The sequence below is a fragment of the Aphelocoma coerulescens genome, chromosome 1 (assembly GCF_041296385.1).
Source record: "Aphelocoma coerulescens isolate FSJ_1873_10779 chromosome 1, UR_Acoe_1.0, whole genome shotgun sequence".
NCBI classification, from domain to species: Eukaryota; Metazoa; Chordata; class Aves; order Passeriformes; family Corvidae; genus Aphelocoma; species Aphelocoma coerulescens.
The window spans coordinates 69,532,696-69,556,488 of NC_091013.1; the positions used below are offsets into that span (position 1 = coordinate 69,532,696).

General features: G+C 35.2%; 1 protein-coding gene across 8 annotated transcripts in view; it reads right to left on the bottom strand.

The window, feature by feature from the left end:
- The window catches only part of NBEA (neurobeachin), a 467,531-nt gene that overhangs the window by 95,816 nt on the left and 347,922 nt on the right, over nucleotides 1–23,793 (bottom strand). For all 8 annotated transcript variants that reach the window (XM_069012126.1, XM_069012137.1, XM_069012124.1 and 5 more), the window contains 2 exons: nucleotides 4,276–4,393; nucleotides 3,299–3,401 (listed from right to left, as the gene is read on the bottom strand). In XM_069012126.1, the coding sequence (XP_068868227.1) occupies nucleotides 3,299–3,401; nucleotides 4,276–4,393 (221 nt within the window). The remainder of the gene's footprint in view (nucleotides 1–3,298; nucleotides 3,402–4,275; nucleotides 4,394–23,793) is intronic.

The window sequence follows — 23,793 nt, forward strand, 5'->3', positions numbered from 1 at the left end:
CATTTGGTGAAGGAAGAGATGTTATATATCCCATATGTGGAATATGACACACCCCCTTTCACAGTCACTTTTAATTTAGTTAGCTATGATGCAATCTCATACAAAGAATATTTAAGTATCTTCCACCTGCATGATGTTTTGTGTTGTGTTGCTCCTGTTCAGAGGAAAAAAAAAATAAAGACTTGGGAAAGTCACTGACTTCTGACAAGAAACTCATCAATATTCACTTTTAATCAAAGTGCTAGAAAGGGTTTTATACTTTGATGGCATCAAATCTTAGTTTTTCTACCTCTCTCCCTTCACAAAAATCAACCTCTGCAACCAGCTGTATTGCGATCTAGATATCCATCAAATTACTGACATGGCAGAGCTGAGCTAATATTGAATATAGTTACTGTAATAGCCAAAATGCATTTTTTTTCAGAAAAAAAAAAAATCATCATTTGAATTTCTTAGTTTTATTGACTGGAGTCATTGTTTTCTCTAATGCATTAATAGCCCACAGAGCTTAAGTGGAAGATGTCAGTATGTTTAGTGGTGAAGATACTGGATCTTTTACCAATTCTTTGATCTCTGTATGCTACAAAACCATCAGGCAGCTCACAGTTGGTTTCTGAGCTGTGATGTTGCCAGCAGTAAAAAGACATCAGTAAATTACACCTGAGGTGTTAGAACCGTCAAAAGTAGTCTGATAATACCATGCTAAAAATGTGGATATTACTCTACCTATGTAGAATCATATGGAGCTGCAGAAGTTAAAAGACACAGAATTGTCTGCCCAGTAGTATCATTTGGCAAGGTCATAAGGAAACTACTATCAATGCAACATGTTTCAGGAACAGTGAAAATGCATTTATCAAAGACAGACTAATTTGATTACCAAATCAGACTGAACTCTTCAAAATGTGACCAATTTTAAGGATGTAATTACTTCTTTGTAACATTAAGCACAGGCTTGAACTCTTTGTTGAATCAAAGCATTAGACAGGCTGTTGGGAAAGGCAGCAAAGAGGCAAACTGAAGACTTGCTCAGAACAGCGGTCTGTAAAGTCTTAGGAAGTCATAATGGTTCACCTGCTTCTAATCCATTGAGCCATTAGATCATAAACATTTCTATTTACTTCTACTTCCTTGCACCCTTGCTAATTGCAGGATTTCACCATGAAAACAGAAATACACTTAAAAGCCATGTACTGCATTAAAAGTAATTTACTTCTTTGGAATGTTTCCATCATGAATGCAAGCCTTTATGATACTGTAATTAACTCTAGGTGACATGTTTATCAGAGTAGTATCAGAGAGGAACTATTACATGCATAAATGGAACTTAAGAACTTAAGCAAAACAACCAGAAAGGTCTGCTTTTGTTAAGATATTTTAAGGTACAACTTAATCTGGAAAACTGTGGTGATACAAAAATAGGATAATGTTTTACTCAGTATAGCAGCTCCTTTTGGTTACTCAGCATAATTTCTCCTTAAGTTAGTTATACAAATAAGAATAATTTTAAAGAATAGCATTCCAGAGCCAACATGTCCATAGAAAGTAAAAATATATTCTAACATCAACAAAAGATTAACTACAGAGCCAGATTTCCCCTCAGTTATTCCACTGCAATCCTACTGAAGACAATAAGGGTATGTAGACAGGGAAATAAGGGAAAAAAAAACATGATTAAGGAGTCTTTATTGTGCATAAATCATACCATGATTACACACAAAAAAAGAAAGAAAAATAACTTCACTACCATATGCCAGATATATTCTGAAGGCTAGCAAGCCCATTTTCGATTCAAATTGAAATTTAATCAAAAAGGTATGGAAATAACTGCATATTATATTGAAGCTGAAACTTTTCTAAATAATTATATATCAACAAACTTTTTCAGACAATTATTCACTGAATAATGCACAAAGGATATGAATTTCAAAAGTAAAAAATGTCACTGTAAATATGAAATTCTGATTGAGAAATTTGCATTTTGTTTGTACTAGAACATGTGGCCATTTCTATTTCAGAAAAGAATACTATTCCTTTCCACTTAGAGACAGCATTTCCTTTAACTTTAGTATATGGAAGAACAATGCAAATATTAACAAGATGCGCCTTCCAAATAAATGCCCCAACTTCCCCTTGATCTCAATGAAAACTTGAGAAATTTGGCAGTTTGCCTAAAGACTTCAGCACATTCAGGAGATCAAGCCTTAGGTATCATGAGACTCTCAAGCTCAAAACAGGGAATGATGTTCATCTGGGAATGAAATAGTTCTCCAATTCTACAAATGCTTTGACACTTCACTGTGAAGTGAAGTGCACTGGGATAAAACAAGGACAATGTGAAGTTTTAGTTTGTAGGAAACTACTTAAAGAAAGAGAAAGATACACTACACTGATGATTAAGTCATTGGTTTTCAGCCAAATCAAGCCAAATGGGGGTCTGAGCCCAAAGCACCATGTTTTTTTGTCATGCTTTGCTCCTCACTCAATTATATTTCTTTATTTTTGTCTCATTTTGACCAGAAGTTAATCCTAAACCGAAAAACAAACAAAATATATGTCCCCCCCCCAACACAGTGAAGCACAGTTGAAGATCATCTCACTTATCCCTGAAATAGGAATGCTTTTATAATATAGTATCTGACAGTTTCCAGCCTTATTTCTGGCCATAGGCTGTTTTGATGTTGATGTTGATGAGAAAATAAAAACTGTTGTTGTCCGTAGTATGTGAAAATCTCTAAAACTGAACCTTACTTGTTCTTCCAAAAATATATATCCTCCTTAATTTTGGAAAGAGAATAAGAATAATTCATCATACTAATGAATGGAAGAAATTTGGAAGTTGCAAAAATAGCCATTACACTGATAAAAATTGAAGTAAATCCCCACACATTCACATAGCTAAAATAATTTACGTTCAGCAAACACAAAACCTAGTCAAGTGCAGTTTCACATCCTGCATAACAATCACAGGAAGGATGAACATTTGATGATATGTTTATAAGACCTGACTGGAAACCAGACTTTGAAGAGATAAGGTGTAAGGTTTTTTACTGGAAGGTACTTATTTCCTGTAATTGAAAAGAAAAAAAAAATAGAATCACCTAATTTACAATACTTTTACTTCTATTCCATATACTAATAGACCATATAAGAAGTAAAGGGTAATGTTTCTCATACTAACCTCAAGAAAAAGAAAATCATGAGTTTCATGACAGGAATAATGTTCTAGTACAGACACTTAAAAAAATATGAACTGTATAACATAATAAACACAAAATATAAAAACTATTTTAATTACCTGGCTTGTGGCAAACCATAGCTGGTTCCTACTCCAACACGTGGTAAGCTGTACACAACTTTTTTCACTGTTGCTTGGTCAGGAAAATTAAACATAACAGAAGCTAAATGAAGAAAAGAAAATATGTATCAGTAAAACATTTGCAGAAGTCTGTTTCTTCACGTGCATATATTTTTTAAATGCTTTGGTTTTTATTTGGGAAGTCAGTTCCACTTTTATCCTCCTGGGGATCCAAGGTACAACAGAAATTCCTGACATTCTTCACACCTATGTATAATTAGCTGGTTAACATTTTGGCATTAACTCTCCCATTTTGCAGAAGATCTGAGTGTTGTTTACTTCAGAGGAACAACACCTTACTATTAACCCATATAATCTCTTATCAGGGTGAGAACCTGTTTAGTAGTTGGCATGGCACTTGCTCTTCTAACTAGAACCTTAAAACACCCAGGAACAAGGAATTGTTTAATTCTCTCTCCAGCTGAAATCAAAACTTATATCAGAGCTCCTGAGGGTAAAAGACCACTTATACATCTCACCAGCCACTGAAGTGTGATTCAGAGTAGCACATACAGACAACTGAGTGCATCCATTTACTGATCTGGTACTTTTTTACTTTAATTCATTTTATAATTAGAAAAGGAAATATCCTTTTATATATTTCACTAAAATATTTACAGACAATTGAGGAGTAGGGTGAGACAACAGAAAAAGCAAATTTCCTATCCAGCATTTGAAGAACTTACCAATCGCAATGATCTGGTTCCATAAATCAATCTCACTGCTGCACAGAAAGCAGTGAGATTGATTTATGTGATTGATTTTAATACAATTTTCACTGAATACACACAAGTATTATAGAACAGACATAAGCACTTTATCAAAGGAAGCACAGAGTTTTAATTTTAAGATTAATAAATAAAAGACAAAATAACCACTACCACAATTTTATGCGACAAATATAAACTATGACCTACTTCTGTTTGCCATAAACACTTCCAAAGCCGTGTTCTGGAGAAGATAACGTCTTGAGAAAACAGCTCGAATCTCGCTGAACATCCATTTTCCATGAAGGCCTTCGGTATAGGCAAGGACCTTTAAAGAAAGTCAAGGTGAGAGTTATTAGCAGGAGTTTTTCAATAAAATATTGTATAAGATAATAGGAAATTTTACCCATCAATTAAGTTAATTGTGTCTCTTTAAGACTTAAAAACAGTGACTCAAAATGAACTTGAATCTTTTTAAGAAGTGCAAAAAAGAAGTACCTGCTGTTACAAGAATATCCGCAATTACTGTAACCTGATACTCGTAAGATCTATTTCTCATGTGTCACATCAAATTAATTTCCTCAAAAACACCAAAATCCCAAACTCTACAAGCAAGCACAGGGAAACAGACACACTTGCAATTATGCTTAGCTGTATCTTCTTCCAACAATGTGCATGACACCGTTGTCAGTTATGTATCAGATACCAGATTTACTTCTGAGGCTGCCTTGTGCAAAGTACAACCAAAATAGTATTACTTGCCATTCACATTCACTTCAGGGTCATAAATTACAAGGCCTCCCATTCCATCAAAAGATAGAAAAATTAGCAAAACCAGTATGTCACCTTAATAATTTTTTCTAAAGTTAGGTACATCAAATATCCCAAACCATGAACAAAATTTAACAATTTGTAATTTTGCATTTTAAAATTAATGTGAAAATATTTTAAAATAAAATGGTTAAAAATTAGCATTGCTTTTCCTGTTTTACAGTTTCTCAACTGAGTGTATTAATATGACTAGATATTAATATCTAAATAATCTTTTTTACTTTTCTTTCAGTGTTGTGGATGTTCAAAAAATAGACAAAAAAGACACATTTTAACTCGACGTTATCTTTATTAACTTATCTCATCTGTATCATGCACTGTAGAACAATATTTTTCCAACCCTTTTTCTCAGCTGGCAGGCTCCCTTCAGCCCTGCACCTCTGCTCAGGTGGGCTCTGCCATGGCACTCCTAGGAGGAGTCAGTTGTTTGGGATGGGGATCCTCACCACATCCATTTGCATTTCCCAGGCTCTGTAGACTGTGCCTTTACCTAGGCTGCAGCCACTAAGAGAATTGCAGCCTCAGTGAACACCTTCCCTAAAGGGACATGCAAAAAGAAGGTTTCAGACTGGAGAAACTGAATTTCTCTGTTCTCCATTAGGTACACAAAAACTGTCATACAGCAGCTCGCAGTGCTTTACTCACTCATTTGAGGTCTTTACTTTCCGTAACCATGACCTCCCCCATCTCCTGAACAGGAAAATGTTAGGGAGACCATATGCTGCTGCTGGCAGTGATCCTTCATGCTTGAGGAAATGGAAATTGTATTTCTTCAATCTTTTCACTGATGCAGCTTCGAGTTAGTAACACATCTCCATATATGAAAAAGCTAATTTAAGTTTGTGCACTTGGTGTTCAACCTTTTTCTCATAACCGTGATGAGTCTATTTCAGAGAGGATGGTAATAACAGCAATGCAAAACTGCATCAGCACATGGAAAAAGCATTCAAATGTTAGTTCTGTCCTTGATAGAAACCAGTCAGGGGAACACAGTGATCCCCCCATACTATTTACATGAGAATAAGTTACAGACAGAACTCTTAGACCAACAGTGTGGCAGATGACACTGATTCACCTCAGCTTTCCACACTAGTTAAACACAGCTTAGAAGATGGGAAGGAGCTTGATTATTTGGAGGTCAACCAGACACATGCAAGAGACTGTGTGCTCCCTCCACTCAGTCACAAGTCAGCTGTGGAATGCTACCTCACATGCTAAATTCTTGCAGTGGTTAAAAATCTTCACCTTATTTTTACTTTGAACTCCGATAGATCTTGTGACGCCTTTGTGAGCTTTCTAGTATCGGGTAACTCTTCCTTGTGTTGGTAATTACAGACTGGATCCAGTTACTGCTTAGCCTTCTCTTTGATAAGCTAAATAAACCAAATTTTTCCTTGGTTTTCTTTCATTGAGATCAGATGATAGCATACAGCTGGTATCATGCATGTGAAATTCACGTGGATAAGAACAATGACGCTGAAGATTTAAGCGCTCTCCTTCGAATGTGTTCTGCTGCTATCTGATATGTAATTTTTGTAAATGCACAGGTTTTTAAGATAAAGAGAGGAAATTCTAAGAAAACCACTCACATTTAAAAAGCTAAAATATGAGAAAAGTCTCTCAGAAGGAGGAGTTTGAAATGTATATAGCTGTAACCAGATCTATAGCAGCCAACAAATTTGCCAAAGAATTAGTTCCTTGACAAAGCATCACGCTTCAGGAAACCTCTTTTTGTATCAAAAATGTTTCGTTATTTTTTTGTAAAGAGAAATGTTTACTGAAAACTACACCCTATATATTAACATTTTAGAGGATTCACAGTAATACTTGATGTATACCACAGCTTAGTTATTGTAGATCAACACCAAAAGCACATTGTATACCAATCATTCACTGGTTACCTTTTACTTCCTCCTCTTTTTTAATTAAGTATGAAGCAATTGCAACTACACAGAGGTACATTCAGCCCACTATGAAATGAATGACTTATGATAGCACTCCAGTAAAACAGTAGAATGGAATAGGAAATCAGAGGAAAGAGAGGAGTCTATAATTCAATTAATGTCCTCAATTACACTCTTCTTAACTGTCTATTAGTCCTACAAATATCAGATTATCATGCCATTATTAAATCATCTGAATTATTTCGGTATTTCTATTGTAACATTTTCCTGTCTGAGATATACTACTCATTTTTGCCATCTTCCGTAACATTCATCTTACACCATTTTCATGTGATGCATTAAACCTCCCATTATTAGATATCTGCAATTTACAGCAGATATTACTGACATGGTTGCAGAATTCTTTCTTATTGTTGTTATAACAGCCAAATCAAAATAATTTTATTTTTCTGAATTTGAATTCTTTAAAAGGTTTATACAGCTTTTTTTTTCCTTCCAGGATGATTTTTAGCATTTCACTTTCTCATAGGACGTGAATGAAATCCTGGCTATTTTACATTTTTTTACAGACTGTATGTATTGTATATTTCATTATTCATACAAACATGGAAATAACTACTTCACAATGCAAATACACTGAAATTATGTTACCTAGTTATCTGAAGGCAAGATTTCCATGTCTTCCAACACTTTGTTACTTAAGTTATTTATTTAAGTCAGTACTCCTTATTTTGATAGTTTTATGAGTTTTTCTCCTAAAAACATTCATGAAGACTTCCTGTCTAGGCATGTTTTAATAGTTGAAAATTCATGACTAAGCACAGAACTCTAGATATACCTCAGATAAGCTGTCTTTATTAAAATAAAAAACAACCATCCAATATCTACATTTGAACTAAGCACACTTTTCAATTCTAATATCAGCTGTAGCTGTTTGGTTTAAAGCTCATTTCTCCTTGTAAAACCCTTTCACTTAGGAATATGTGTGTTTTAAAGATATCTATTTGCTAGAATTCATTGCAGCAAGATGAAGCTCCCACCTAAAAAGGGAATGAGAAGTCTCTAAAACTCAGGATTCTTTAATAGGGAAAAAACATCTATTGGCGACACTTATTTAGATTAGGTTACTAAAGCAGCATGGGATGCAGATGGAAAGCTCTAGAGAAGAGAAGCAGAACCATTACTAAAGTGCTTTCCTACGTGGATCAAATATGAAGGCTCCACTATTGTAATTTTATTTCTGATGTAACCAAGATCTTTTTTTTTTCTTTTCAATTAAGAGTCAATACATTTTTAATCATGAACCTACTTTGGTAGTTATTCAATTATTGATAATGAATTGCTAATTAACAGCTGGAATTTTGCACTAACCAGAAGACCAGAAATACTAGTGTACATTTCGCTAGAATCCCTTGTAGATTATCTCCACAGAAGGAACACTTAAGTACTGAGGCTCATTTTTGCTGCTTTATACAATTTTTTGGTATCTCATAGCACCAGACACAGCATGCAAAAGGGTATTCTGGCCCTTTTCTTTTGATTATTATTTCTGGAATTGAAGTAATCACAAAATCAGGTGCTATAAAGAAATCAAGGAAAGCAGCCTGTACAATCCTATCTATTCTCAGTCACTAACTTTACAGTAAGAAAGGTCACTCCTGCAGTCTGTTGCAAAGAATTTTTACATACTTCCTTTTTTTAAATAGCTCTTTGGGGTGATTAATTACGCCTATACATGTGAATTGAATCCACCGTTTTCAGTGGAAATTCATCATTTGTCTTTTGAAGCCACATTTCTGATTCAGGATATTTTAATTCCAATCTGATTTCTCAATGAAAGTGTCGATTGATACTTGTAACCTTTTTCAAGCTTTGTTTATTTCTAGTGCAAAATGCATGTATCCATTAATATGCAATATATTTCTTGAACTTTTTGTGGGTTTGTTTGGTGAATGGTGAAATAGACGTGAAAAAACTTTTCTTAATATCTAATCTGAATCTCCCCTGTCTCAGTTTAGAGATATTTCTTCTGGTCCTCTCACTGCAGGCATGGTACGAGAGACTGGCCCCCACCTGGCTATACCCTTCTTTCAGGGAGCTGTAGAGAGCAGTGAGGTTCCCCGTGAGCCTCCTTTTCTCCATACCCCCAGCTCCCTCAGCTTTTTCCCACAAGGCATGTTCTCTAGTCCTCTTGTAAGCCCTGTTGCCCTTCGCTGAACATGCTCCAGGGAGGAGAAAACATGGAGGACTTCACAAAAACCAAGCACGGTGTGTAGTTATTTCATCAGAGTGCCACCTACAGCACTGTGGTTATGCACCTGGCCCAGGTGCAAAATAGGCATTTAGAAAACAGTTTGGCATCACTCTATGCTTTTAGAGCTTAGAAATGCACGAAATTGATTACTGAAAATCATTCTCTCCTGTCAGGGATCTGGATTTCCCTTTTTCAAGAGCTGTCTAGCATTGCAATTTGCTGCAAGGAAAATGTGAAATTCTGAATGCAGGTCCTCATGGGTTAAGAAAAATGGCTCCTATGAACACACAGCAAACTTTCTTCTCCAGAACAACCTAACACCACAGAGTTCACTACAAGTACATGGCAGACTGCATGATTGCTTCATGTACTCTAAATACAGATGGAGATGACAGACATTGATGGCATGGAACCACACTCCTAGGGTTTATGAAATACCATACTGAGTAAACATTTTATAATTTCAAAATGTTTAATGAAGTACTGAGTGTGATCAACTTTTAGATTTAGCAGGAAAAATAAGTATACACTATAACAAGGGATATATCATGTCAAGATAGACAAGCGTAAAAAAAAGTTATATTTATTAAGAAAATTCAAAATCAGGTAAGTTCAAAAAATGAACCACCTTGTATTTTGCTTTTCTAAAATGGGGAAATGGAGAATGTAAATAGACAGGAAGGACAATTCAAAGGAATTTAATGTCCTAGCATTTTACTGACTTTTTTACTACTTTTTTATACACTTAGACCACTTTAAGAACATCTTAGTGGCCTCAATTCCCATAATCACACTAAATACTTCTAAAATCTCACCAAAATACCGTTACCATTTTGTCTTTGCACATTTTGGTCTAGTAAAATGTTCTCACTTTCTCTTTACATTAAGGTCTCTTTTCCTCTTCTTTATAACATGCTCCTGTGTAAAATGTTTCTTTATTTGTAAGCCTTAAAAGCTGTCCTGCAAGTAGCTCTTGTAATGTTATGCTCTGCAGGATAAACTGGGTATTATGTGCCATTAGAATTTCTCAATTCACATCAGTTTTAAAAATCTTTTTTAGGACTTTTTTTTAAAATAAATATTGGCACTCCTGTTTCATTTTTCTCCTCTTCTTCAGGGATCTAAAAAATGCAGATATTATTTTTGTGGTTTTGGACTTTATTTCCTTGCCAAATACTCTCAGCTTATACTTCTATTTCCAATGTTGTTTTAAGCTTTCAAGAGGCCCCTTGTCTTGAAACATGAGGTTCTGTTCATCCAAACCTTTTCTAAATTTGATTTCTCTGGTCAGCATACCACTTTGTTATCCATTAAAACAATGCCCACTCAGCTTAAAGCAACAGATGTTCTTATTCCCACATTCATTTGCAGTCATCTGAAAAATTATTTGAAGTTGGTCCACTTGAAGGCCATTTTCCTCTTTTCATTGGCAAAATGGTTTTGCATGTCATGATTTTGTGTTTTAGGCAAGGAATGGAAAGGATATTGGAATTTTTTGAGAAGTAGTGGCAGCAAAATAATTAGAGTAAAAAACCAAACCCTACTCCAATACCTTTTGTATTCTAAATGCACCATTTCTAACACGGCATTTGTGAAACACCAGTGCATAGTTTTAAATATAAGAATAAGTGCAAAAAAAATTCTGAATAATAATTATTTTATCATTAATTTTGATCTCTATGCCTTTGCAGTTTCCTTTTGTATGCAACATGCAAACAGATTGTCAATTTAGGCAACTCTTGAAATGCCAGTAATAGACTGACATTCTTGGGAAGAACAGCATCAGGAAGAGGTAGCAGATTTAGACACTATCACCTTAGGAAAGGTAGGCAATGGCCTTTTTTAGGCTCTACTTTCAAACATATTCAGCAGTTACTGTTTTAAGCAGAGGCTCCACTGATTTAAGTATTTTAAAACCAGGAATAAAGCTGATGGTGCTGGCTGGAGCAACAGCACGTGTGGAGAAGCTGAACGCAAATATATTCTAGTGGCACAGAAAGCCATATCAGAGAACAGCCCAACTCAAACCACAGAGGTTGAAGAATCAAGTAACAGGGCAAAATCCAAAGTAGAAAAGCACAATTAGTTCTGGTAGCCACAGGATTGAAGCAGATTGTGTCAGTTACCTCACAAGGTTTCAAATGATTTTTTGTTGACTTTGGCAACAATGGGATGTCAGACTCAAATCTAGTGAGAAATGTTCACAGAACTATGTTTCCATTCTCGCTCTACATCTCATGCTCAGAGACCAATCCAAACTGGGGAGTGGTGATCTCAGACTCAAACTGCTCTGAGCAATTCTGCCCCAGCAGTGAAAGGCAATCAAATTATTTCAATTAGAACCACACAAGTTAGTTTAGTGGGCACGCCAAAAAGGACATAAAATTGATATGATCTGAGCAAAACCAGACTTTTTTTTAAGGAATTAAAATGGAGAGCTTCTTTTTCTTTCAACTGGAACTGGTTCATTCTCCTCAGCAAAAGTAAGACGATTGAAAGAAAGGACTTTTAACATTTACAAATTCAGGGAGAACACAGCGTTAAGAATGCTTGTAAGTGGAAACCAAAGCAGGAGATTTATTCAATAAATAGTTCTTTGACAAAAAATGCAGCTTTATTAAACCTGTATTATGGGTGGATTTCAGAGAATTTGTGAGAGTTTTATCTGAGAAAAGTTGCAGCAGAAGCAAAAAACCATAGAAATAGTTTGAAGAATAAAGAATGAATGGTATCGCTAAGAATGTGATGCATTCTTTCCCAAGAATAAAGACATCATAAAATTCTCTGGGTGTTTTGTTTTGTTGGGTTTTTTTCCCAGAACTTGCATATATTTATTCAAAAGTGCAATGCAATAAAAAAATGCATAAATACTCAAATGTACCATATCACAAATTCTTAACATTCTAGTAACTGAAGGCATTATAACTGGTCTTAGGAAAAGTGTAAATATTGGGTTTTGTTAAACATTACCCATTTCCTACCAAATGAAGGTAGAATGACAGTTGTTTGTCCCTCTTTTTATAGATGTGAACTTCATGTCATACAGGAGATATGTGGAAGCATCTTGGATTTTAACAGTTTTACATCTGATTTATTCAGTGCAGAACGCACATGATGTAAGATCTATAAAAGTCAATAGAATTCATTTTTTTTTCTATTACCAGGCTTAATTTTTTTTATGTTCCTAATATCTCTTCATATATGATTGATCAAAAACCAGTAATACTTTGTTTTCAACTTCATATACAGAAGCTGTTTCATTAATCCCAATACTTAGGAATATAATCAGAGCACATTCTACTCCTGAAATTTTAGCAATAGATAAAAAATTAATTTTTATACTAAAAAATAAATATATTAGTTTATTAAGTAATATGTATCTGCTATATCTACAACATCCTCACCATCCCCAAAATTTCTGCAATGCAGTTTGTAACAGTCAAGAAAATCCCCAAGAAATTCAAAATTCTACAGCTCAAAGAATCACAGAATCAGTCAGGTTGGAAGGGGTCACAGTGGTTCATCTGGTCCAACCTCCCTGTTCAAGAAAGGTCATCCCAGAGCACATGGCACAGGATTGTGTCCAGACACTCCCCTGTGCCCAGAAGTGTTGGGTATGGAGCACCAGTGACTCCTGGAAATCAGTTTGCTTGGAGTCCGAATTTAGAGTAGATTCAGGGCTACTCTGTGTTATGTCAACTTCTAAGGCCCCCAAAGTACAATTACACTGCCTGTGAATAATGGTGAACATATATCAAAGTATCTTCATCTTCATAATGTATTGCAATACCAACTGATTCTTTATTAACCCACTTAAAGCATGCCTAAGATGAGTTTCTTTTGCACTGCTGGAGAAGACAAGGAATTATAGCACTGGGAAAAACCTAATCCACAGCCCCAATAGCAACCAAAATTCTACTGTACTTTTTCATATTATATTTGGAATGTTATCTATTATTACTAAGTCTGTGCAAAGAAAGAATAGCAAAGTTTCTTCTGAGAATTTTAACTCAAGAGTATTTGCAAACTGCCTGCTGTTACTCAGTAATAACTTAATTAGTTTGCACTTCAATATGCTTATTTTGCTTTAATATTACAGGAAAAGTATCTATGCATTCTATACTTGTTTTAAAGAATGCATTTTTATTAAATACTATAATTTAGCACTGGTAAATAACTCCATACAAAATATAAAAACTACAAAAATTGACATGTATCAAATGTAAGCTGTGTTTATAAACTACAGAAATTATTTTTATATTTCTTTCAATGAATGGAGCCATATTTTCACATTTTTTTGTATGTGCATTCTGTATACTCTACGTCTACTTTCTCATACCTAACCATCACCTTTTTTAATTTAAACAATTTAAATGTCAAAATTATAGATAATTGAAATATTTGGGGGTTCTAATCCTACTCAAAAAATCCTCAGAAAACTATGAAAAATATTAAGAATATCTACTGAGCTGGCTACTAAAAATGGATTTGGGGGAACATATTTAGTCTTCCAACCTCTGCACAAAGCAGATTTGATATACAGCTCCCTCCTCTTTGGATTTCTAGCCAACTGGAAAGCAAACCTGCATGTCATAAATTTGGGCATACTCACAGGCTTTCCTGTGGTGAACTCCAGGTTCCCAGTATGAAATTACTGCAACACCTGTCAGCATATAGAGGTATTTTGTGTGAATGTGCCTCAGTTTTTATCCCCTACAAGCTGCTCCGCCACAGAAGGTATTTAAATTTTATGGACTTCTGGGTACTATGCATCTATGAAAAAGTGTGCCAATCCCAGTCAAAAAGCGTTCTCTCATATAGCCTCAATTAATTGCTTCTTAACTTTTATTTAATTAAAAAAAAAAAAAAAGGGATTCAACTCAAGCTTTAGAAAGAGATTGGATATTTCCATTTTTTTTAATAGATTACAAGAGCCAACTATTCAAATTCTCCTATTAATCTACAGTCTTACCTTTTTTTTTTTTTCTGGGGAACAGCCTAATTACTTTAGAAGAAAATAAACCCTACTAACTTGTATAGACAGATTACTGCATGTACAGTGATTGGTTCTATTTCTACTGCCATTAAGTCTGTATTTGAGGCATACCACACTCCTTTTAAGGAACAGAAGCACCCTATGTAACAATCTATCTCTAATAGACTCAATTTCCCAAGATGCATCTTTTCCTTGCAACCAAATATCCCAAATGCCACTGCTTGAAGTAGAAGTTGGGAGTACTGAGTTCATCCAGGCAGTGATCTCAGCATCTTACAAATTTGCTTCACTTTCACTGAAAGCCAAGGAAGTCAGATATAAAGAGGAAAGAAAAAAATAGGGTGCGGAGGAGGGTGAATTCAAAGCCAGGAAAATTAAAATGTAAAAACGTGTCTTAGCTCTCGAACATGAAATGCTGTCCAATGTAAATTAATATATTGGAAAATATACAGTGTTCCTCAATTTTACCGTATTATCATGAAGTTCCTTATTTTTAGAGTTTTTTTTTCTTATCTATACACATTTGTAAGAGAAAATAAAGTCATGCAAAAGGATCATAACAGTGTAATTAAATGCAGAAAACATTTTAATTCAACAGTTTAAAAGTTTACAGTCACCTTCTAGTCCCCTCACTGTGCAAACAAAGTCTGAAAATTGCTATTCTAAATGTTTTATTACTGGTTTTGCCTGTTATGCATGAAACAAACCATGCAACAACAAAAAACCAGCCAGTGGACATATAGCTATAGAAGGAACCTCATTTATTCAGTCAGAGAATCCACAGTGAAATATTTTCTCTTCTTTATTTACATTCAAGGGAATTAATGACGAAACCAAGCTAAAATAAGTCCCCACTCAACTTTGTAATATAACGATGGGTTACTTTGAGAGCAGTCTTAGAGAGAAAATCCAACACATGCCATTTGACTGCTGCAAAATAATCCTCACTCTGCTTCTTCTTCTTCCCATGAACTGTAATACAAGGTCCAATAGACAGCCTCAGATGCATCTCAGGTCCAGTACATGCTTTTCAAACTTAATCAAGGGAATATAGAAATGTATATAAAAAGATGAAAGTGTCTTTGCCTTTATACATACTGAAGAAAAAAAAACCTAGGGGGAGAAAAGTGAGATCTTTCATAGGGGAAGGTTAAGTCTGATGCTAATGCTTATTTAAAATGGTGACAGTCTGAAGTAGTGAAGCCTTGCCGGGCTGCTTTAATTTCTCCCTGGAATAGCTCTCTCCCAACCTTCGGCAGCACATCAAAGTCTCTGGAGCTCAATTAAAATTGGATTATATTGAAATGCTCTATCTATGGAACTGTGTGCTCACTAACACTTTTCTTTCAGTAATACTCCAGATGACAGTTGCCCATCCCAATTTAAACAGTTGTCATAGAGACCATGAACTAAAGCAGCAGTAACTAACAACACAAAGGAAAGGTAAGTGGTAGGATTTCTGTGAATGAAGGGCTCGGTTTGCAGCCGCAGTGCTCACACTGCAAGCAGCTAAATGCAGAAAGCATAAAAGGCTGTAATATTCTCCTTGCTCCTAAGGAGAAGGGCAAAGTAAGCAAAATGATAAATATTTTCCTTTTTTCCCCCAGTAGCTAATAGTGTTTTATATTCCAGCATGTTGTAGCTACCTAAATGTCCAGAATTAAATGACGCTCCCTAAGAAAACCAGCAGATAACCCTGGAGTCAATCTACAGTCACCAGCTCATAAATTAAAGGCATCAAATTGCATTTTATAATTGCAATAGAAAAAAAAAAAAAGAGGTATTATCTTTTTCTATTCAAACATTTTATAGAAAATTCTTTAATTATACATGATGTATAAATCCTTTGTCTTTATGATAAAAATCTAAAGTGAAAATCTGATACAAATCTGTAGGAAACCCATCTGGTTAACACTGTGACATCCAATATGTGTAATACTTTCAAATTATTTTATTACTGGTTTTAATTGTTTTATAATCTAACCATGCAGATTTTTGATGTACTGCACCAAAGCCTGACAATACCATTGGAAAACTCTGGCAGTTTCCAAAACTCCCAAAATAACATAAACAGCTTATGTTTCTGGCAGCACCAGACAGCAATGTATTTAACAGCATAGATTGCTGGTAATGATACTAGTTTCTCATGTAGATGGCATGTTTCTGGCACTATAAACCCCTTAACCTTTCTTGTAATTGGCTTATTGAGAGTCCCAAGGTTGTTTTTTGTGCCATTGGGCTGATCACCATGGAAATGAACACTTATTGCTGTTTCACTGTAGTGCTCTATTTTTCTTCCAAGCCCTCCACAAGCATTCTCCCTGCTCTCCCGGGAAGGCAGCGTTAGGATTTTGAAGCAGCAACAAGGCAGAGTGCAAAGAGCGCAGGCCAAAGGGGAAGAAAACAAAAATGTGTCAGAAAATCTAAAAACCGCACAGATCAGAATTTGTCAAAACAAGGCCTTGGTTTAAACCAACAAGAAGGGCCCCCACAGCTTGGGCCTTGACAAAGCATGGCCTTTTTATTTTTTTCCCCCCACTTTATTATTATATCTTTTTTTTATTTTTAGCCCAGCTGTAGAAAACACCATCTAATGAACCTGTCTGGGGCTGCTGTCCCCATCCTGTCAGGCATGTCAGGAGATGACAAGCACTGGGGACAGGCCGCCGCCAGTCACAGACAGGCCTGCCAGCTGGAGAGTTCAGCCCCAATCTAATCACGCCACCAGAAAATAACTTTCACGCTTGCAGACTGACAGGATGGGCTCAAGGAAAAAGAAAAAGGGAAAAAAAAAAAAAATAGGATTGAAACAATGCTTTTTGTTTCAATTACAAACCTTTATTGGCACGGGGAAGGGTAGTGGGCACAGGGAACACTTTTTAAAGCTGCTGCCACTGCTTGCTGGTTTCCTTTAGTGGGACTGTTTCTGTCTTTCTTTTAACACAAATAAGACAAATACAGACATTAATGCCAGCAGTTACAAAACAAAAGTGAAAATGAGACAGTATTTGTGGCACCTGGATATGTTTTTGCTACATTTGTTACTATGCATACACACGCTTTTCCAACATACATATAAACATAAATCTATCTGCAACCATTGGTAGAGCTATATTTATAAAAATGTGTGAATTACGGTATGTGTTTTTATTATTTCAAAACAACTGGGCTCATTGAACATTATATCTCTTCATAGCCATCACTCTACAGTTTGTATTCTCATTTGGGCAAAAACTGCCAAAGTAAAAATGGTAAGACTGTGTGCTTGAAATGGGAATGAATATTCATACATAAGAATAAAAATTTAAACAAAAGTATTAGGGCCGTTGGCTTCAACATACTTTGTTCTTTCCTATTGCAAATAGACTGTGAATAAACAAAAAGGTAAACCTTGAACATGTATCTTCAAAAGGGCTATAATGAACAGGCAGTAGTGTACTGGTAAGCATCCTGTCTTTCTCATTCAAAAATTGCCAACAAAGACTTCCACTCCAGAAATTTAATAATCAAAGATTGCTAACATAGATCTCTGCTCCAGAAATCTAATAATCAGTAAATCCACAGAAAGAGAGGCTGAAAATTATTATTTAAATAACTTGAAAAAGTAGTTCCTCCAAAAGCCATTAAAACAAATTATTAGGTCTAGACACAAATTTACTTCAAAAATAAACATCCAGCTAAAATGAAAATGTGAAGTGTTAACTACGTGTATCCTATCTACTCCTAGATGTATATCATAGTACATTTATCTTTTGGTGTATGTATCTTAGTGTATGTATATCTTAGCAAACAATTTGCATTATTTGAAAGTGAACTGGAATGGAAAATGAGTTATTCATGTAGTACTTAGCAATTACTTTAGGAAGAAATTATGAATGAGCATAGGTCCATTTAATCCCTATAAAATAATAAAAAATGAAGATTTGTTATTACATCCTGCCATTCATTCACTCTCTGCTGACATTATAGATGTCAGAAAGTCTGTTTAAAAGCTTGCTATCTCTATTCATCTTTGTTTCTGGCATGAAATACAGACTATAATAATCTTGTCAAGCCTACATTTAGACACTAATTCATGACCCTCTGCTACAATTTAGAGAAAATTCATACATAACTCTTTTAAGACAAACTATGACCCCATACGGAAGAGTAATATTTAGAATCAGCTGCCAAATATATGCTGACTAAAGCCACAGCCACCCTGATGTTTCTGTATGAATGAGATGGCCAAATCATTAACTTTTTTTTTAACCTGAGGACTAATAAGACTTTTTTCCCCATTTTGAGATATTCAACTAGGCATCATCTTACTTTCCTGGAAGGAGAGGAGTAATTTCAGAGGAGTAAATTCCACCTTTTAAAGACTATAGCTAAAGCTGATAAAAAGAAAAAAGAAGTGGATGCCAGATGCAGATGCCACTGACTATGCAAGAGAGAAGTAGTGACTCTCAGCCTTCCATCAAAGCCTAAAACACCCCATTAGGGACTCAATCTGCAAACTCATGCAGGAGGATACATAGCAGAGCTGACCATTATTCATAATCTATCTGTAGACTTGAGAGAAAAAAGTCAAACAGAAGAGGGTTGCTGCATACACACAAATGGAAATATCTCCTGTGAACAGTCTAGATATAAATGCACTTCTGCAAGGAAAATAGGTATGAATGTAAATATAATTGAACCTAAAATCCCCTATCCATCTCAAAAATCTGAAAAGTGGGCAAGAAAGTACTGTCAGGAAAACTGTTAGTATTTTAATACATAAGCTACCTAGACTGCAAAAATCTTTTAGAGAGCAGGAAATAAGAAACATGTTCAGGATTTTTTTTGTTTCAGGAATTTCATTTTTATTCATTTGATAAAGAGAATGGAGAAAAAATATGCTTATTATTAGAGAAAGAAAAGTAAGCCATTTGGAACATGATGATAGTACACTAGCTGCACAGATCTGCCTGTCAAAGGCATAGATTGACATGAAAGGAAATGATGCTGATAGATTTCCTATCTCCTATATTTGGTATATTTTGGTATATGAATAGTTACAGATTGATGTTATAGCTTTATTCACATATACAGGGACCAAAGAAACACAGTCAACTCCTGCTGATTTAAGATGCTGAAATATCATCTAATCTCTCACACCAGTTGAGCCATGAAGTGCTACAGAAAAGCACAACCATATGAAATGCCAGAAATTTCTGCTAGACAGAATGAAATTATTAAAATTGTACTTTTCTCTGAAAATAAGCATAATTAATGGTACTGCATAAATTTTAAACCCTCCAACTGAAAAAAGAGACATTCTATTTTAAAACAATGGAAATAAATAAACAAAAGAAATACACTGATTTGAAAGAGCATTCCTACAGATTTTTTTCCTAGACAGTATCTTTCTCAAAACCACCATGTGCCATTTTATCATTAGCTTATACACTGCTGCTTTATGGTGGTATTATTTAATTTATTTCATTCATGTTGAAGCAGAGAGTGCTGGCCTCTTGACCCCAATTTTCACTTAAAGAAACAAATTTCTTTTTCGCAAACTAACTCAATTTTTCTCCTGTCAACCTTTAGCCTCACTTTAAAATATTAACCTTTTTCCTATCATTATAAGCATCCAACATTCTTCTATCCAAATCTGATGTTAATCACCATATCTTATGATAATGTTATATTCACTTTTAGCTATCTCTGTCAAGCACACAAAAGTTATTTAAATCTATACATCCTCTTTGAATGTAGTAGTACCAGAGCATTTTTGTACATGCCAAAATCATACAATCCCCTTAAAAAGCATTATTTCCTCTGTGTATTTGCAATTTTTCCATTTTGTACTCTAAAATGTTAGCTAAAATATGTGTTTCTCCTTTGAAGGTAGGGCAGGAAGCTAAAACAAGGTTGAGGACACACTTCCAAAATGTAGAGCAATGCAAAATTACCACAATCACTTGCCTTCCTCTTCTACAAAAAAAATTAGGAAAAATGAAGATATAGCACAACTAGGGAGAGGAAGCCTGACCAGAGGAAATTTTTTCCTACATTTATTTTATGCCATCCCACCAAATTAATTGAATGAGCTGTGTCAGCCTTGATGACAGAGCAATCCATTTTATACAAATTACTAGGAATAATTAAAAATTTTAACACTATAGAAAATACATGAGAATTTTTTTATACTGTCGTTCCAGAAGCAGTATCTAAGTAAGACACATTAGCCATTAAAAATATTAATGGTGGTTTTTTTTATTTGTTTTCAAAAATGCTGCGTGCTTTTAACAGCTGTTACTTGTGGAAGTTTGAAGCAGAATCTAGAAGTATTTCAGAAAGTCTAAACTTGTTTTGACACACAGGTGCCCACTATCAGGAACCTATAGAGTGCCCTTACTTGCCTGTCCAATGAAAAGAAAATTTGCCCCATGCATAAGGAATGGCTGAGAAGAAACACCTTTTTGCTTCAGGAGGAGAAACAGATAACATGCATTTCTCCTGCTCGGTATTAACCAATTATCCTTCAGTGCCCATGGTATGATTCATTTAAAAGACTGTGAAACATAAACAAAACAAGACCACAATAACTTCTGAAATACTTTGGTGAATGAAAACAGTTACCTTCCCTTTGGCCATTTCAACCTTCCAACTGCAAAACATTGACATGAGTCCCCCACATCATTACACTGTAGCATATTTGCCAAGGAGAATAAGGTAGTCAAGCTGTACTTTAAAAAAAAAATCTAGTGAGAGCTGTGTTCTTGGAAGAGCTTTTTAAAAATCAATTGGTTGTTATTGGAACAGCTTTCACTGCCAGCAGGAAAACTTTGGGTATTTTTAATATTTATGAAAAACCATAAATTTTTCACAATGGGCAATGTCAACTAGTTCTATAAAAAAACCAAACACTTCAAATACTTTTTGCCATTTTATAGTGGAATGAATCAACAAAAGTGACTTTTCAAACTTATTGTTAAATATTTACAATATGGGAAGAGTCTGTCTGATCCTGATGAGATTGTTATTTTTGAGACTGAGTAAAATACTCCTAAAAACATTCCAATTTTGTAGACGCATACAGTGAATAACACCAGGAAACAACATTTTCCCTCCTCAGTACAGACAAACTAAATAGATCCCAACCAGAGAGTAAAACAACCCAAGATATATTTTACTTGAAAACATCACACATCACTCTTTGTAAAGAAGGAAAACCTCTTTATGGGCAATTACTGCCCCAGATGTGTCAGGATCTGACAATTATGATCTCGTTTGTCCACTAGAGGGCAAGGAGTGGGAAATTAAAATATCGAACTGAAACATTATATATCTCAACAAATACTTCAAATAAAACTCCTAATAGTATAAACAATAACATAATAGTACCACAATTCAAGTTAGATGGAACTTGTATTCTTTAACTCTCTGAATTTTCTTCAATGATAAATGACCCTGTTTGATGAGGATGGCAGTACATTCATGCCTCCAGAACGCACTAACATCCAAGGGTTTTCATGGACATTGAACTGCAAAAGATTTGATGAGAATTGCAGAGCTGCTTGATTTTAGAAGGACTGTGTCTTATCGAAAACCCACTGAAATTGTTTTACATCCTTCCACTGATTTCAGCAGCTTTGGATTAAACGGGACTCTGATTGGAGAAACATAATTAAAAAGTGGGGGGAGCAGCACTAAACACAACAAAACAGAGCAAGAGAAAGTGAATAAATCCCTCTCTTCAAATGATTAGGCAATAGGAGAAAGAGATGGAGTATTGGATAGACCGAAGACAACCATAATATCCTGATCTTTTACCATATTGCTGCATTCTGAAAATAAACAGAAAGGTGTATTTCTGAAAAGTGCTGATGCCGTACAATGAAGGCATCACTATGTGTTGTCAGGACATCCCTCTGGTTCCCTGCACAAGGGAATTCCCTGGGCAATTAATCTTCAGTTTAGTATGAACACATCAGATACTTGTCCAAAACTTTCTATAAAGACAGTTCTACAGAGTCTGTGGCTTCCACCCTGCTTATTTCAGCCCATGTAGGAACCATTTGTGCATAAAAGAATGAGATTTCTTTTATAACGATGAGTCAAGCAAACTCATCTAAGACTCTCATTGTCAAGCTGGATTCTTTCCTGGTTGCATAAAGTCCCCAGTGACTGTAAGCCACCTGAGGCGTATGCCACATGTTGACATGGTAAAATTGAGGTGTACAGAGCTTTCAATAGACTGGCAGGTGAAACAGTAGAGAAAAAAAAAAAACAGATTTGGTTTTGTTTGCATTTTGCCTGCAAAGCTAAATACATTTCTTCATGGCTTAGTTTAAACACAGAGTCATGAAAAATTCTGCTGCAGTCTTTTGCACATTGCTAATCATTAAAATCTCTGGAGGCCAAATGCTTTCTCTCTCTACCACCTTCTCCCTTATAACACACACAGGCTCAATAAAGTCTAACAAAGCAGTGACGGGACAAGAGAACACAATTAAATTCCCACTTTCTCCACGATTCTTGGTCAGTTTTGCAGGAGTTTATTGCAAGACATTACATTGCTGAATACTGGAACAGAATAGGCCAAGCTAGGTGAAAAGTAGGGCCATGGACCAATTGAATTCTCCTCATCAGGACAAGAGAGGTGGATGTTAAGAGCAGAATCTTTGCATCCTCCTATAGAGCCAAAAGTTTACTATGTGCTTTGGGAAAAGGCTTCACTGACATTAAGCTGTCTAGCCACTACCACTGTAGTCTAATTACAGTATGTCAATACCTTTTTAAATTTAAATTTAAAATATAAGATACAAGACTGAAATTAGCATCTCCATTTGGATATATTATGCAGCCTGAATTTGCATTAGCAGCAACTCCACTGAACATAAATGGGAAAACTCACAAGGATTATCTGATCACCGATCATCTATTGGTAATTATTTATTGATAATGGCAGTGATTTTAGACTGTTCGATAGCAACTGTACTATACACTAGGACCAAGTAAAATCCACAAAAAACATGAACATGATCTGACCTATCAAGCACAGAATTGTGTTCTGCATGTGGGATGACCCAGTTTCCAAGTTACATTGTTCAAGCACGTTACTGCAATAGATATTGGGCTAGGTCTATGCTTGAGATCCTGTACATTACTTAAAAAATCTTTGTAATGAACCAGAATAATCCTATGGTCCTGTGAGGGTCCTCACAGCATGATTTAATTCCTGGGCAGCACAACATTCACACTGCTGCAACAACCTTCTCATATTTTTGTGCTAATATATCAAAGCATAACTCTGAACAAAACTGCTATCTACACTTTTCACATACATCTTTATCAGTGATAGATAAATCTACTACAGTACAGTGCAGTCCCCTCCCAGCCTAACCCATTACACAAGAGGTAGCAGAAAAAATCTTTCTCTCACAGTGTCTCAGTTCCAGACTCTGCCAGTGAGTAAGCCTCTGCTGTTGACCTTAGCTATTCTATTTGAAATCCTGTATATGCCCTTTGCCAGATGGGAATAATTCTGTTTAAGAAACACACAACTTTATGAAATCAAACCAAATTTTTATTTCTAGAAACAGCAATCAATCGAGGCATATTCCCCTCCCCCTCATCTTTTTTTCTTTCTTATCAAACTGGAGGTTTTCTTCTGTCTCACTTAGAGTAAAAAAGTCCCTAAAAGAACTTCCTTTTTTCCCAACAGACAGCAGAGGAGAAATTAATTTATTTCCTTTTCTTTTTGTGTCAAA